The 17,552-nt window shown below is 37.2% G+C and overlaps 1 protein-coding gene across 1 annotated transcript; it reads left to right on the forward strand.

Moving 5' to 3' along the window:
* The first annotated feature begins 799 nt into the window (after positions 1 to 799).
* On the forward strand, positions 800 to 17,010 carry lrrc3 (leucine rich repeat containing 3). The gene is made up of 3 exons (XM_015359146.2): positions 800 to 886; positions 11,672 to 11,905; positions 14,683 to 17,010. The coding sequence occupies exon 3, from the start codon at positions 14,929 to 14,931 to the stop codon at positions 15,712 to 15,714; it is 786 nt and encodes a 261-aa protein (XP_015214632.1). The 5' UTR covers positions 800 to 886; positions 11,672 to 11,905; positions 14,683 to 14,928; the 3' UTR covers positions 15,715 to 17,010.
* The last annotated feature ends 542 nt before the right edge of the window (positions 17,011 to 17,552 follow it).

The raw sequence follows: 17,552 nt of genomic DNA on the forward strand, positions 1-17,552 counted from the left end.
GGATGAGACGTAAAACCGAGGCCCTGACTCTCTGTGGTCATTAAAAAAATCCCAGGGCGTTTCTCGAAAAGAGTAGGGGTGTAACTCCGGCGTCCTGGCCAAATTTCCCATTGGCCTTTACCAATCATGGCCTCTTAATAAACCCCATCTATGAATTGGCTTCATTACTCTGCTCTCCTCCCCACTGATAGCTGATGTGTGTTGAGCGTTCTGGCGCACTATGGCTGCCGTCGCATCATCCAGGTGGATGCTGCACATTGGTGGTGGTGGAGGGAAGTCCCCATTACCTGTAAAGCGCTTTGAGTGGAGTGTCCAGAAAAGCGCTATATAAGTGTAAGCAATTATTATTTTTATTAAGAAGCTGGTCATCCCGCAAACCCAAGTCAACGTCAACCATTTTTACAGCAGGATTCAGCTCAAATCTCATTTTGCTGACGACTCCTCCTCACCAGTAGCAGACAACAGCCCGGTCATTGATGCCATTAACAATATTAATCCTAAACGGAGCTCTTGGACCCCCCCTTCCAGTTGTTTTCCACCAGTAGATTACTTTATGAACTAATGCAACATTCAATCTGCCAAGACTCTTTCCACACCCAGGAAACACAGGTCTAACCTCACTCAAGGAGAAATTCAGGCACTCCAATCTCTCCGCAACAGGGATGATATTGTCATCAAACCAGTGGTCAAAGGAGGAACTGTTGTGGTGTGGCAAAAAGACCTGTACATTAAAGAAGCCTCCAGACAATTAACTGATACTTCTGCATACCGTCCTCTCCAACAGGATCCTACCACTGACTACCAGAAGAAGTGGTATCCACTATCTCTCTTCTTATCAGCAACCAGAAGCTCCCTCAGAAGGCGAACCATCTCCAAACATCCCCAGGTATCCCAATTCTATCTCCTTCCCAAAATCCACAAATCCGACACCCTTGGACGCTCCATTGTCTCAGCATGCAATTATCCGACCACACTCATTTCTGCTTTTCTCAACAGCCTTATAAGACCTCTGGTTGCAATGCTTCCCTCATATAGCAAGGATACTAACTATGCTCTCTGACTGTTCAGTGATTTTCAATTTCAGGGTCCAGAATGCTACATTTTTACCATGGATATCACATCTTTCTACACCATTATTCCCTACCATGATGGTTTTTCAGCTCTCAAGCACATACTACACAAAAGCACAGAGTTTAATCCACCAACTCACACTCTAGTACGTATTGTGGAATTGGTTCTTACACTTAATGCATTCTCATTTAATAACCCTTTTTAACAGCAGGTTAGTGGAGTCGCCATGGGCACCAGGATGGGACCTAGCTATGCCAATATTTTTGTCATTTGGGTTCTTTGCATCCTATACTGGCTTTGTCCCTGACCTCTACAAGCTATACATCAATGAATGCATCGGTGCTGCTACATGCTCTAATGACCAGCTAGAGCACTTCCTGCATCAATTTACTAACTCTCACCCATCCCTCAAATATACAGTTAACATACATATCTTCCACCACTCTTCAGTTTCTAGACCTAAATTTATCTATTAACCATCCACAATTCTCTACCTCAGTCTATTACAAACCCACAGATTCACACAGCTATCTCCTGTACAGCTCTTTTCACCCAATTCACACCAAAAACTCTCTCCCTATTATACAGTTCCTCAGGCTACGTCGACTCTGCAGTGACGACATGGATTTCCAAAACTAAGCACTCAAAATCCATTCTTTTTTCATCAACAGAGGATCCCCCACCCATGTTAGGGCCCTCCCCTGGGATAAAAACAGCCCTAAGATCATCAATTCAACCCCCAGGTCCGTTATTAACAAAAACTATTTTGCAGGACAATCCCTCCATCATTTCCCTTTTTTCTGACCTCCCAATTATCTCTTACCACTGACCACCCAATCTAAGTAAACTTCTTGTTCACAGCTCCCTTGACCGCACTCGGAAATCATCCCTTCACAAAGGCAGGAAATTACAAAAGGTAGCAGAATTCACAGAGCTCTGTTGCTTATTCACTGGTACTCCAATAGTATGAGGTGTTTTGCTTTGTGCTACTCTGTACGCAACTGTTTATGATGAAAGAAGAACTTTGCTGGGGACTGTTTTATGGTTAGAACAAGCAGCTTTCTGTTCATTCATTTAACTTGCGTGAAAAATACTCACAGGGCTTACTTATCAAACTACTGTGAACAGTTTCCAAATGACATTTCAATTTATTGGGGAGCATGCTCTCAGCAGCCAATACTTTAAAGCAGACAACACACTGAGGACATTCTTCAGTGTCCACAATTGTGCACATGAAATGGAAATTCAGTTCGTCCTACTTTCTGTATTTGCGTTTCCATTTCTCTTTAGAACTAGGCTCCATGTTCATGTTTTTTACTCATATTTAAAAACCTCTCAATTGCGATCAAGTAACAAAAAACTCACAAAGTGACCACTCATAGAAACATGAAACACCGAAGCCACGGTCAACTGGTACGCTGCTTACAGACTGCCGACTCTTGTGGCCAGTGTCATGTGACATAATCTAATACCTTCATATCCGCTAGGTAGTGCGCGACTCATTCTTATACAGTATATTCTGTGGGCACGAACAGTGGGTTTTGCTCGGAATAAAATGTTTATTTCACTCGTGATACCTGAGACGCCCCTGACCGACATAGGCGCCTCCCCAGAGTTCCTGTAGAAGCCTTTCCACTTTACCACTTTGCTGTGGTAAAGCATTCGTGCACCATCTAATGGCACAAATAATGAAATGTAAGAAAAAACAGCTCCAAACAAAGTGGAATATGGCAAAGGGCCAGTTAAAACTAGCAGGTGGGCTGTATCTAGAAGGACGGAACCTATCAAGCTAAAAAGGCAGCCTGCCATTAAAATCTGAAACCCTTACAATGTCAAATTTCTAAAGTTAGCAAATAATTGTTTTGACTGTAAAATAAACTAGACATCCACCCAATTCTTGAGGCCTTGAATGTTGACACCTGGTCAACACTGGGAGAGAACATACAAATGCAATAAAGTCTAAAAAAGGTTAATTGTTCTATGAGCCACATTTCCTGTGACACATATTACAAAGAGCTTTGAAGGTTCAAGCCCTTAAGATAGAAGGGAACCTAATTAGAGATAAGACTTTTATTTGCTCCGTGAACTTCTCCTTTAAATTATTCATGTTGCACTTTACACATAAAAACAAAATACTTTCGAAACAGTAATAGAACATGCACTGTTGAAAAAATCCAGAGGCTATTTGGAGGGTCACTGGGACTTTTGTCCTCTAAATTGAAGAATTTGACTGCTGATTTTTGTAATTGCATAAAATCCTATTTTTTTCCAGGCCAATTAAAGTCAAGCAAAATATGAATATTAACCTGTGCCCTCTTGAAATATTAAGATCTTAGGAAAAGTCATTGTGAAGACAGAAAATATAAAAATAAACTTAATAAATTAAATAATGTACTATTAAATAAATTCAATTCAATTAAATAAAACTAATTCAGAGATGAATGCCATAATTTTCATTATTTTAGTAGACTTATTAGGTCTAGTACAACACCCGTGAGACTATGTGGATCTTATGAGGTTACAGAAGAATGTAAATTAGGATCACCAATAGATTTATTTTATTTATGTATTTCCAACTTGTTGTACTAGTGTAATTTTTCCTTGTGTTTTCATTTTAAGTTTTAAATTTGCTGTATCACTAATAAATTGCCCTGTCAAACCCCAATCCCATCTAATAGGAGCATAATCTATGATTGTATGCACACTTATAATGCAGTGTCACATTTCAAAAACATAACTGAGTGTTCCAGCTGTATTTTAAACAGTGCAGCTGCAATTTGTGCGCGTCTTTAATCAAAATGCAGTTTAACCTTAATCAGTTATTTGTATGCCTGTTAAAACACTGAGACGGTTTTTTTCTGTAATTCCAAGCTGATCTGAAGTCAAATTCATGATTAAACACAGGTGCTAAAGCTGTAACATTGACTAATAACTTCATCGCACCACCAACCTCCAATCTTTTCAAAATAGTATAACTCAATTCATTAAGTAATATAATGCAAATATTGTAAACTGTCTTACTCCTTTCTGGAAACTAGGTTTGAGTAATTAATTCTGTACAATAATAACACACTGTTATGTCTGCTGATCTTCCCATTTAACTGAGCATTCGGTAACTAGCTCAATATTGGGAGACCTACTGTGCATCTCCTATGGTTGCAAGTATTGAATTTTAAATGGGAACAAAGACAGACACAGTAAGGAAAGCAAGAATGTTAACAAAATTCTATTGTGGCAGCCCTGCTATTTGGAAATACTGTATGAATTTCCTGTGTTTTCTAGAAAGGAAATTAACATTACCACTACTGTGTTCTTTTGATATTGTTGCTGTTTTTTGGGGGGTTTGATTACATTACAATCATGTCATGATTTGCATTTCTAATTGTTTTTCAGTTGTATTGTTTAAACTTAAAATCAGTCACATTCTAGTACTTCAGTTCATGTTTCTTTAATTTCAATTCAATTCAACTTTATTGTCATTAAACTTACACAGGTGCATAGTATAATGAAAAGTGTTTCTCATTAGTCACTCAGGTGCAGTATATAAATAGGACAGAAGATAAGACAGTAGACAGTAACACAATAGCAATAACAGCAACATGTAATAACATAACATAAATAACATGTAATCAAAACTGTGCAAAATTCCAATTCCCTGAAATGTTTAATGTTAGTGTTGATACCTATTACAATTTTATTTATGTTATTATTATTATTATTATTATTATTATTATTACTACTACTACTAGTATTATTACTATTATTTCATAAAATTAATATAGTTCTCCAATATTCCTCTCATAATCTGTATGACTATATCTGTCAATAATAAATGTATACCTACTGTGTGAAATCTGTGTCCATAAGTGAATTATCTTAAGTATTATTCAAATGACTTTAATGAGAGATGCCTGCTTGGCACAGTATATTCATATTTCATTCAAACATTTTCTGATAGATTTGGTAAAATTCTCTTCTCTCTTCCCTTTTCATTAAAAAAATATTTAAAATGAGGATTTACAAGCTTCAGATTAATATTTTGTGGAGTTAACTGCAGCTGTAATGGAGATAACGTTGAAGGAGATAAAGAGCTCATTACAAAAGTGTTTTCTATTTTATTAGTACTCTGCCATTTAATTCACCAATGCCCAGTTTAAAAGCCAGCACCAGGATACAGGTAGTTTAGCATTGTTATTATAGATCTATAAAATTATTGCATTTTCCCAGACAAAAATGCAATAATGCACAAAGACTCTCAGTGCTGCTTGCATTTATGATACATAAAAACGTCATTGATTTTAATGCCTAAAATCTCAATGTTTTCCTTATCTCTTACCATTTCTTTTCACGTAACATACATAACAAAATAACATCCATTTTGATTAGAAATTTTTAATGCAATGTATAATCTATCATTTTGATTAGTTGCATAGTATGGAGAGTGGGAAATCATTAAAAGTGTAGCTTAAATACAGTAAAATACAGTGCCTTCAGAAAGTATTCACCCCCCATTGATTATTTCTCGTTCTGGTGTGTAGCAAAGTCAATTTAAAGGATTTTTTTCACTCCTGTAGAAGTAATACTCTATAATGTTAAAATGAAAAAGTATTTAGTTGTCTTCATAATTATATTAAAAATAAAAATCTGAAAATTACTTAATTGATAAGTATTCACGCCCTTTGTTTTAACAACCTAAATTGGGTGAGGTATTCAATTATCTTGAGAGATCACACTAAATAAGTAAACAAGGTACACCTGTGCTCATTTTGAATCCACCTGTGTTCAATTGCTTGATTGCACAATAAATATGACTGACTGAGGTCTCACAACTAAAACAGCAGATCAGATCAGTCTAGTCCTGTCCTGCTGTCATAAAGACCAAGGAGCTGCCTGAAATGAAGTTGTTCGGACGAAAAAAGCTGGAGAAGGTTATAAAAAGATTGGTAAAGCTTTGAACCTTCCTAGGAGCACTGTGAAGTCCATTGTAACAAAATGGAAAAAACATGGCACAACCCAGACACTACTAAGATCAGGCCGTCCTACTAAATTAAGCAACTGGACAAGGGCAATTGTTGGAGAAGTGATCAAGAGGCCAGCTACAACACTGACAGAATTGCAAAGCTCTTTGGCTGAAATGGGAGAAAACCTGTCCAGACAATCAACAATCTCTTCAGCACTTCACAGGTTTGGCCTCTTTGGGAGAGTGACTAGAAGGAAGCCACTCCTGAGAACAGCCAACATTTAGTCATGCCTGGAGTTTGCTAGAAGCCATGTGATGAAAGCTGAAACTTTTTGAATGAAAATTTTGTGGTCCGATGAGACTAAAGTTAAGCTCTTTGGCCTTGTTCATAGACGATGTCTGCCGGGACTTTCTGCATGACTTTGTGGTGGAGTATCTAGGCCTTTCTGACCTCTTAGTTATTCTCTTCAATCTGGAAATACCTGTTTCTAACCCTTCCCCCTCAAGCTCCATAGGTTTTCGCAACTGACAATCAGTTGATCAGCCTACAGAAGGTTCACGAATTCTCCTTATCTTGTTTGTCTACCTCTGATCCTCTAGGGCAGTGGTTCTCAAACTGTGGTACACGTACCAGCTGTGGTACGGGGAGAGCCGCCAGCTGGTATGCCATATGACCCTGGAACTTTGTTGTGTGTGCTGAAAAATCAGGATGGGTTTTCATATTTTCTATTTTAAGACATGTCGAATACGCAGCCTACGTACTACAATACAGCGTGCGCTAATACTTAAGTGGACACAGAGCTACAATGTAATCCTATACCATTCTATAGGAATGCATGCTATGAACGTAAGTGATAAATTGTATTTAAAAAAATGTATCTCCAGCAAATAGAGAGGTAGGAGAATGTGCGTGATTTTGGAAGAATGCCAATGTGTAAACACAGGAATGCATAGAAATGTGTGCTAGGAACGCTGGTGATCTTGTGAGCACAGAAAAGTGTGATAGATAACAGAAAAAAATAAAAATAAAGAACTGTTCTAGGTTAATTTGAGAAAAATAAACAGATTGTCTTTGTGTTTTGCTCCCATGCGCATGAAAAAAAAACTTCTTTTAACTTCTGAGACAGACTCCTGAAACGGGGAAAAATGCAAGCTTGCGGATTGCTAAAGCAGGTGAGCCCCACACTATTTTTGAAGAACCTTATTTACCCTTGGCAAAAGAGCTGACATGTATTATGTGTGGAGAAAAAGCTGCTAAACAGCTCAACCTGCTGCCCCCTCTGAAAGACAGTCACTCATAGAATTATTGAAATGGCGGATGATATCAAAAGTACACTGGTAGAGCGCGTTAAGATGAGCAGATGCTTTTCACTGCAATTAGATGAGTCTGTAGTCGATTTGGCCAATTTGCTCATTTACGTTAGATGCGAGTTTGAGGGTACGTCCCATGAGAACTTTCTGTTCTGTAAATCTCTACCAACAGGAACTACAGGAGAGCACATATTTCAGCTTCTGAATGAATTTATCGAAGAGAATAGCATCGACTGGATAAAATGTCGGAGTTTGTAGAGATGGTGCTAGAGCGATGACAAGCCGACACAGCAGTGTAGTTGCACGAATTAGAAAATGAATGGATGCATTGCAACATCCACCCTGAGACCTTTGCCGTCAAGAAAATGCCTGATGATTTAAAATCTGTTAGACTCTGTTGTGAATTGTATCAAGGCTTAAAAAATGAATTCACATCTGCTTTGCTAGACTAAACGGGCTCACCCCTCTCATTGAAATGTTGCTTTTTTATTGTTTATTTTTATGTGTTGTTGTTCCTGTTTTTTTCTGTAAAGGGCTTTGAGAAGCCACCTTTAAAGGCACTATATCAAATAACGTTTATTATTATAATATGTATTATGTGTGCGCACACAAACGCTCATGTTGATCATTGAGAATTTCTGGGGTTCCTATAAGAAGATGACTTGTAGGTGGTACTTGGATGTTTTGGTTTGATTAAGGATGGTACTTGGTCCAAAAAGTTTGAGAACCACTGCTCTAAGGGACAAAATACATTTGCTTAATAGTGCTCTTTTATCTACCCTTGAGACTTTTGCTCCTCTTAAAAACTCAAACCATCTCTTTTTATCAGTGCGGTGGCTCTGTGGCTAAGTTGGGGTATGAGAAAAGAAAAATTGCTAAAACAAGAAATTGTATATGGCCAATCAAGTGAACTTATCTTATCTATCTCTGACCATCTGTGATCAATGAAGGTAGTCTCCTGGAAACTTGAACATAAGTTGCATCTTTCTGGCCTAAACGTACATTATCAGGCTTGGAAAGATTACTTTGAATTTAAGGAAACGTTAAAATCTGCTTGATCCAGCTATTTCTCTGACATCATTGAAAATAACCAAAGCAACCCTAGACACATCAGCAGAGTGCTAAAGCTAAACTTCCCTGCCACATTACCTGCCTCATTGCAACTTTGCAACAAATTTCTTTAGCTCCAAGATCGACAACATCTGGCATCACATTCTCTCCAAAATGGATGTCCGTTCCACACCTCCTCCCTGCTTGCCCAACTTTACTGGTTCCCTTCTCTCCAATTTATCTCTTCTTGACTCTGGATCCATCAGTAAACTGTTTTGCATGTGAAATCCACCACATTTTTACTTAGATCCCATTCTTTATTTTAATTCTGTTTCACATCTCTCTGCCCCATTAACCTTTTTGAACCACTCCAATGTGGCTTCCAACAACTTCACAGCACAGAAACTGCTCAGGTCAAAGTCACTAACTATCTTCTAATAGCTTCTGATTCTGAGTCTGGTGTTCCTCAGGGCTCTATACTGGGCTCCCTACCTTTCAGAACTTACATGTTTTCACTTGGTTAGCTTTTAAGATCACATGGTCTCAACTATCTGATGATACTTAAATCTACATCCATACCAAACCTGACATTGATGTGGTTGTCTCTATTCTCTTTAACTGAATCTCTGACATAAAAACATGGATGACTCAAAATTTCCTTCATCTAAACTGTGAGAAGACTGAAGTCATGCTTACTGGCACCCCTATCAACTTTGTAAAGCCAATGTTGTAACCCTATCTGTGGCTGTCTGTGGATGGTACTGTACTTGAACTTCAGTATACATTGAAACATTTTGGGGCTGATATTTGACTCGAGCTTGACATTTGACCCACAGGTGCAACATATTATCAAAACATCTTTCTTTCGCCTCAGAAACATTGCCAGACTACATCCTATGTTATCGGTAACTGTAGCTAAAAATCTGATCAACACATTTATCTCCTTCCGAATTCACTACTGTAACAGTCTACTCACTGGGGTTTCTAAATTGACATTGAACAAACTCCAGTATGTCTAAAATTCGGCAGACAGAATCCTAACCAGGTCTAGCACAAGGGATTACATTACTCCTGTCCTGGACAACTGGTTTCCTATCGGGTTATGTATTGACTTCAAAATCCTCATGCTCACTTATAAGGCTCTGCATGGCTTTGCACCTCAATACTTGTCTGAGCTGCTATTGTCCTACTCCACACCTCGCAAATTTCACTCTTCTAATTCTGGTCTTCTATCTGTCCCCCTAGCCTGCTTACAGTCTTTGGGTGACAGGCCCTCTCTCCTGTCATGCCCCAAAGCTCTGGAACTCTATCTGTAAAGATATCAGAGAGTCACCTTCCCTAAACCCCTTCAAATCTAGACTCAAAACCTTCTGCTTTAGAAGCCCTTTACTGAACTGGTTCTGTTATTTACCCCTTTGCTCCTACTGTATTCATCCCCCCATTTACTGTTTCCTCTCATTGTGTATTTGCATTGTACATATTTTGTGTATTTTTTATTGCGGTTGTCATTCTGTTGTTGTTGAGAAGCCAACTGTCTAATTTCGTTAATCATGTGAAATTAACAGTGGGTCCATGAGCACAAGATTTCTTCTGTTTCAGAGAGAATATCTTGGGCAGAATTCTGTGTACTGAATGTATACGCTCTCTCAGCCTAGCTTCTTGGAGAAAAAATTTAAATCCTGACTCAGACTGCTTGCAGTCAAATGGTTGGAAAAGTCAGATTGCCAGTTTAGATAAAAAGAGATTGGAGAGCCTGTGGTTAACCATCGAAAACGAACAGGGTTCCAGTTTATTTGAGGTGACATTGCATGATGGTGATTGGCAGAGATGTCACCAGGTTTGGTTCTGGTACCCACCCTGCAGAGCCCCAATTGGTGGACTGTCCTTTAGGAGATGGATGGTTTGACCTGTGGTTTTTGAGAAGAAACCAGCCTAGAGATTTGCTGGAGCCCATCTGTGCTATCACTAAATGGATAGCATTGATACAGCTTTATGATGTCTTATCAGAGGGGCCTCTTTAGCCACATTCCTCTGCATTAGAGAGAAGCACCAGCTGCCTGGGCAAGGTACACATTATTATTAGAAATCTTTAATAACACTTGAACTTGAACTTTATTGCCATATGTAACCGGTACATGTACTGGTACAATGGAATTCTTACTTACAGAAAATCTCTCGATTGTTAAAACAAGTGTAAAAACACAAAGTGCAGACAGTACATCAAGACAATATACAAACAAACAGCAGACAATGTACAAGTAAACAAGTAAACAGTTTGAATGTAAACAATTCAGACGTGTAAACAATGACTGGAGATGTGCAATAAATAAGAAATCATACTGAGGTAGATGGTGTAGGTATGGTCTGAGGGGCATGGCTAAATGTGTTCGCCAATCGCACTGCTTGTGGATAAAGCTATTGAAGAATCTAGTGGTAAGTGTCCGTATGCTCTTATATCTTTTGCCTTAATTCTAAGTGAAATAACAGGTCTTGTCACTACATGTTACAATTAATGTATTTTGGTTCAAATGCTGCTTTCATTTTAACTTGCTTTACATGACGTAATACTGGCTTAACCCTATATAAATAAAATGCAGATAAAAGGTAACCAAAAATTGTATTCTGAACATTCAAACTTAATTGGAACCCAAGATATAATGCAGTAACCAGCACGATACTAATTAAATAATATGCAAAATGTGTTTTTCCCCATGCCTTTACTGAAGTGATACCGTATCGATACATCATTCAGTATTTTGATAATACATACAGTATAGAGAAATCAGGTAGTTTAGTCTGTAAATAAGATATCCAATTTGTTACTTGAATATGACACTTCTAGGGGGAGCTACAGACTTAAAATAAAAAGGAAACAAGTAAACCAAAGTAAGCTGGCACAGATGAGAATCTTTTAAAGTCAGAAATAGATTATCTACCAGTTTAATTCCTGCTCTGAATATTTAGCAAGCTTTTATTTGGGAGTGGGGTGGGGGTTTGTGATTAATGTAATATTTTAAGATTTTCCCTTGTACTTGTATCTGTGATTGTTTCTATTGAAAACTACAGGATTGGTATTTGATTCTCTGTTTTTTCTGTCTAATTTACTTACCAATACACTTTTTTTTGTATTTCAAGAGATGTATTCACTTATATTAGTTTTTTTTTTTATTAATTCTCTCCTGTGTTGAACTAAAATACAAAATGCGCCTATGAACTCAACCTACTGTATATCGCGTGTGTGATGGTGACGGCTTAGGGTGCGTATGTGTGGCGTTTCAGATACTGTCCTGCTCATCACCATTTGAAAAACAGTCTCTCTGAAAGGAGACTCACTGCGCTGGCAGGGATTGATACTTGATCGTGCAGCAGCCCAATCAGCACGAAGTCCACAGAGGTTGGATTCCTCGAATTCGCCTCTCCGCTACCGAGAGAAGGAAATCACAGGTATCCATCTCAGTAGCAACAAGTGAGAAAAGAACAAGTGGATCTTCTTCGATGGGTGTTTTCATTACGGTAAGCAAAATATAATCCTAAAGGTATTTTCTTGTAGTGTGTTTTCTTATTTGCATTTTAGAAATTATCTCTTTTAATTCTCTAAACGGTGTCAGTAAATACGAGCTTGGCTAACCTTACTTATTTCCTCACGTAAATTCACGCTTAAGGATTAATTAAATAACCGAATAGAACATATTATAACATGGCAATAAACGTCGGCGATGCAGTTTGTAATTCTGTAAATATTTGACTTAATGTAAAAAGTTGACAAAATCACAAAGACCCAGTCAGTCTAAGTACAGCACCTAAGAAATTACAATTTAAGATTCGGTGATAGGATGACATCGGGGTAAGCAAAACGATTGTTTTTAAATGTATTTATTTTGTCAGAAATATATTATTTTAAGTTCATTTGCATCCCTCTTGGTCACAACTGTGGTCGTTTGCGGGACCATATTGCTAGAGTGTAATATAGATTCCAGTGTTTTGGAACTTTAATTTAAGCGAAGTCATATAATAATAAACATAAACAAGTTTATAATCGTTAATAACAAAATAACCTGTTTCTTATTTTCAAACGTATGTTAAGCCCCATCAAGTCTGTTTTTATATATATATAAGAGACATGGAACTCCTGTCCTCAAGGGCGGAGTACTGCGGATTTGACAAGTACGATACATTCATTTAGCAGCTAATACGGGCTATAAAAAGTTAAAACTCTTGAGTTCTATTAAACAATTATTATAAGAGACGAAATGGAAAAAAAAAAAACTGTGGGACGGGGGTTGTTCATCCCTGAGTTTAATTTAGGGGAAACAAAAGGAGTAGCCTAAACCCAACTTGAGTTACAGTAGCAAGAACCGAAACAGTTCTGCGTGTGTAATTTTGGTTGTTTAAATTACACAACTGTACTTGCATTGCTTGGGAAACGTTTGAGGTCTGTTTTTCCCCTCTTAGTGTGTTTGTTTTTCAACTTTAAGCTTCTTAATTTAGGGAATAAATATACATTATTAAGCATAATTTTAAAATTCTTCTGCTAAAATCTTCTCAAATACAGTTCCTTTTGCATATTTGATTTGTTCTTCGTTAAATCCATTGTTTTATCACCAGCAGATGAATCGTGATATTAGCTCTAGAATATACTATTATGAAAGCCTAGCATACTGTATGATTTTGCTATGATTTCATTTGCTTTAAAAATGCTTATTTAAAAAAAATAATAATATGCTTGTACCTGGTGCGATGTGTACAGTATTACGGTAAAATACGTATTCAATGAAACGTAAAAAATAAGAGGATTATATTTCCTGTAAATTAATTTTATTTACACAAAGTTAATATTTTTTTAAAATGTGGTTTATCGCATTGGGTAAAACTAGTAATTGTCTAAGAATTCTAGATCGAATATAAAAGATCATGTGTGGTACCGTTTCCTGCACTGAGATGACAAATTGTTGCAAGGCTGGGAGCAGTGTAAATTGGGACGGTTCACCAAAGAACAGCACTATCTGTAGGATACTCAGCCCCCCCCCCACACCACACTTCTCTTCTTTTTCATCACCACAGATGTCCATGGAATCCTCTAAAAGCTTTTAGCACTCAGCATTTTATTGTTTGATACTTTTGATATCCATCCATCCAACATATGCACCTGTTTTCTGTGAATGCCAGACACTGAACACATTCGGTGGTGTTATGACAGCAAACCAGAAATTTTACATTTCTGGAGTGACATTTATTATGCCTAAAATAAATCTGCTACATAATTAAAACTGGTGGCTGTAGTAGATACAGTTAGTCATTTTAAAGCTATTCTGAAATAAAATTAAGCTACATACAACTAGGTAATGTTAGGATAGTAGTGGGATCATGGCAGTCCACAGGAGGGAGCTACAATCCAAATATAATGTATATACATTTTTTATATACAGATTCAATTTTTATATACATTAATTTGGATTGTGCTAAAATCTGGGCTTCTGAAAATAACACCACAATACTATGAAAAAGTTCATTGCATATAGTAAGGTACACCTGCTCCTTTACAGTTTTGGTCCCTTTCCTTTCATGATCACCAACCATGATGGAAAGTTTAACTTCTATTGTTAATGTTTAAAACACATACCTTTTTGTGAGACAATGTTCAATTGCGTTTCACTGTCACCTTTTCTTTACGCTCTTTATATATGATATACTGTATTTTTATTTTTCCTGTATTTATACTGTACATTTTTATTTTTTCTGCTAAAATAGAATATGCATTTCCAAATTGAACATTCAACAAGATTTCCATTCACTTTGTGATTAAATGAAATTTTTGAAAGCCTTTGTTAAGATGTTGAGCTGTATGTCATAAATCGCAGCCAATCTGCACCTTCACCTGACACTTAAAGTGTTTAGAAAACATCTCTCTTAATAAAATGATACTCATGCAACTCAACAAAATAAAAATCATACCATAATTTTTAAAGATTTTACTGAAATCGTTTTTACTGTGGACTGTACTCTTCCACGCCAATTGAAATCTCAAAATAAGCATAACACAATTCACAATTTAAATACGAGCCTCGTTGATTTATCAAATTCTAGACCAGTTTATTTTGTTTTCACTTTTTTGCAAGAAAGAACCTTAAAGAACTGAGTTGTCTACTTACTTTAAAGCATCTCCATTTGGCAGTGTTGAATCTAAGCTCATTTAAGGATTAGAATGCAAATGGAAAAGCATAATGTTAAAGAGGTCAGTAATTTTTCACTGCCATAGCTGAAGTGATGTTCTCTTTGTTTTATGCCTGCAGGTGTGCCCATTAAAATATATCTGAGGAAAAACAGGCTGAGATGGATACTGAAAAGGTTGTTGAGCAAATGGCTTAATTCACAGAAAAGAACCAAAACAATTTTTGTATTATTCTGGTGTGCCTACATTGCTGTCTTACATATACCTTCCATTTTAAATTCAGTTTAATTCAGAATGACTTCTCATTGACAAACGTTGAAAATGACAGCAGTAAAACCCTAGTGGAAGCACAGGAGTTGGACTGGACATGGGTGTATCTGTTATGCACAGGAATATTTTTGGGGCAGCTTCCACAATGCTCCTTAGGGGCCTGTACATAGTGCTCATGCACATTGCCCTTACATTCGCTTGCCCCAGAGGTTGCCTCTGCACTGAAAAAAATGGCGTGATGGCTGTGCACTGCACCTCACGCAACCTGGACAAAATCCCGTCCGATTTGCCGGAAGACACCGTGTCTTTGCTGCTGGACTCCAACCGCATCACTAGAATCCCTAACCAAGCCTTCAAGGACCTCTACCGCCTGCAGGAGCTAGACCTGTCGAAGAACGCCATTGAGGTAATTGAGGCAGGGGCTTTCCACGGGGTGGCAGAGGGCCTTCGGTTGCTGGACCTCTCCAGCAACCACATCCGCAGTGTCCCCAAGGAGGCCTTCTCCAAGCTCAAGGCCAAAATCCGCCTCTCCAACAATCCCTGGCACTGTGAGTGCACACTGCAGGAGGTGCTTAGGGAGCTCAAATTGGACCCTGAGACGGTCAATGAGATCAGCTGTCACACCTCCGTGCAGGAGGAGCACACTGGAAAGCCCGTGATCCAGGTACTTGACTCTGGCATCAACTTCTGCAACTTTCACCACAAGACTACTGATGTGGCTATGTTCATCACTATGTTTGGCTGGTTTGCCATGGTCATCAGCTATGTGGTTTACTATGTGAGGCACAACCAGGAAGATGCTCGGCGGCACCTGGAATACTTGAAGTCTCTCCCCAGCACACAGATAACCAAGGATTTTGATACTATTAGCACAGTACTTTAATATACCGATCACTGTAACTGAAACCAAAGGGTTTGAATGTGTGACAGATCAGGTATCATCAGTATAGCACAGTCACAGGTCTTAGTTTGTTTAAACTCATTATTGTTTGGAATAAAATCTAGTTGTAAAGTGATGGCCTATGTAGCCTGTCCGTCTTAAGGCACACACAGGCAAAAACATACATACATTCACACCAGGGCAAATTGTCCCAGAAGCCTATTAACTGACCACCATGTCATTGGACTGGGGGAGAAAATTGGAGATCCCAGAGGAAACTCACATACTGTACAAAGTCCACGCAAATAGCAGTGAAGTTCTGGAATTGAAACCAAAAACTGTGCCACCTCCTAGGAAGTCAAACTGTTTACTTTTTGTACCTTGTGTAAAATTCTACAAAAACCTTACAAAATTAAGCTTAAGATGTTAAACATTATTAAAGTTTAGGACTCATGTTTTCATAATTTTTGTATTGACATGCTTTTTTTGAACAAGTAGTGTAGCCTCCAAAAAATGTAGTGTTCTAAATCATTACTTGTTTAATTTGTTCACATAATATAACTTGAACAATTAACTGCAATGGTTTTAATGTTACTGTACCTTGTTGTTTGATTTGTTTGATGAGGAGATATGACCTGTTGTCTATTTAACAACACTTCAGCATTTGAAGTTTAAATGAGAAGAACCCTCCCCATGCATCTGTGTACCCTAGACTCTGCTAAATTTCAGTTTTATAGGTTTAGGTTGATTTTTTAGAACTACAGTATTTGCTTTTCTTAGTGAGGACAAAATTGTGCAATAAATATAGTTTCCTGTCTAAATACAGTTTACAATTTTTAAACATTTTCAAATAGAAATCATAATATTTTTTAAATCTTTCTTTCAATGTATATTAGATTGTCTTTTCCTCATTGATTGATGTGTCCCACGTCTCCCTCCATATAAGGCTATATAAGCTACAGTATATAAGGCTATAATACAAATGTTGATTATATTGTCTGAGTTTGAATTTTAACCCAAGTGCCTATGTTTTTGGTACCATAACTTTACATATCAGTATTTATTTTCAGTATTCAAATTAATCAGGTAGTCCTATATCTTTTCTTGTTCCTTTGTGACTAATATCAAAACTTTGATGTCAACACTATTGATGTTGAATTGTGTGGTGTAAGGTGTGTCATGAGAAATTTAAGCTATATCTGTGGCCTGTTTTCCTGTTTTTAAAATTTCTCTTTTCCTTAGATCAAAATATTTATTGTGGTCTTATCTTTATTTTTGCTTCTTTCTAGTTGATGAAATCTTAACATACATGCAGTTTAACAGTTGTTTGTTTTGAGTGAAATCCTTTATGTTCATTCTAGCATTATCCTTTATTAATTACTTTATTGCTATTTTATTTTTGAAAAAAATAACTTTACAAAATCTTGAAGTAATAAAGATGCAGAAGATAATGGTGAGTGCAGAAGATTTATTTTTATGGAGATGTAAATAGAAGCATAAAGACGATTCAAACATTCTGAACAGGTAGACCTTTCTTTTTATTTTCCCCGTAAGTATTTAATTTTGTAGATGAATCCAATGTACCATAAAACCTTAAGAATTTATTAATTTCAGGTTAAAATTCCCAGGATAATTGTCAAGAGGCTTGTTTTAAACTGCATCAGTTGCACCAAATCATATTTGAAAATGTGGCATAAGTGAATTTTTATAGTGATCATTAATAGAAATGTATCACTTGTAATTACAATTAATACATGAGGTTCATTAGAAAAAAGAATTCTAGAAGAAGTGCACTAACATTTTATTATTCAAAAATGAAATACAGCCACTCAGAATGCTTG

The sequence above is a fragment of the Lepisosteus oculatus genome, chromosome 12, assembly GCF_040954835.1.
Source record: "Lepisosteus oculatus isolate fLepOcu1 chromosome 12, fLepOcu1.hap2, whole genome shotgun sequence".
Lineage (NCBI taxonomy): Eukaryota > Metazoa > Chordata > Actinopteri > Semionotiformes > Lepisosteidae > Lepisosteus > Lepisosteus oculatus.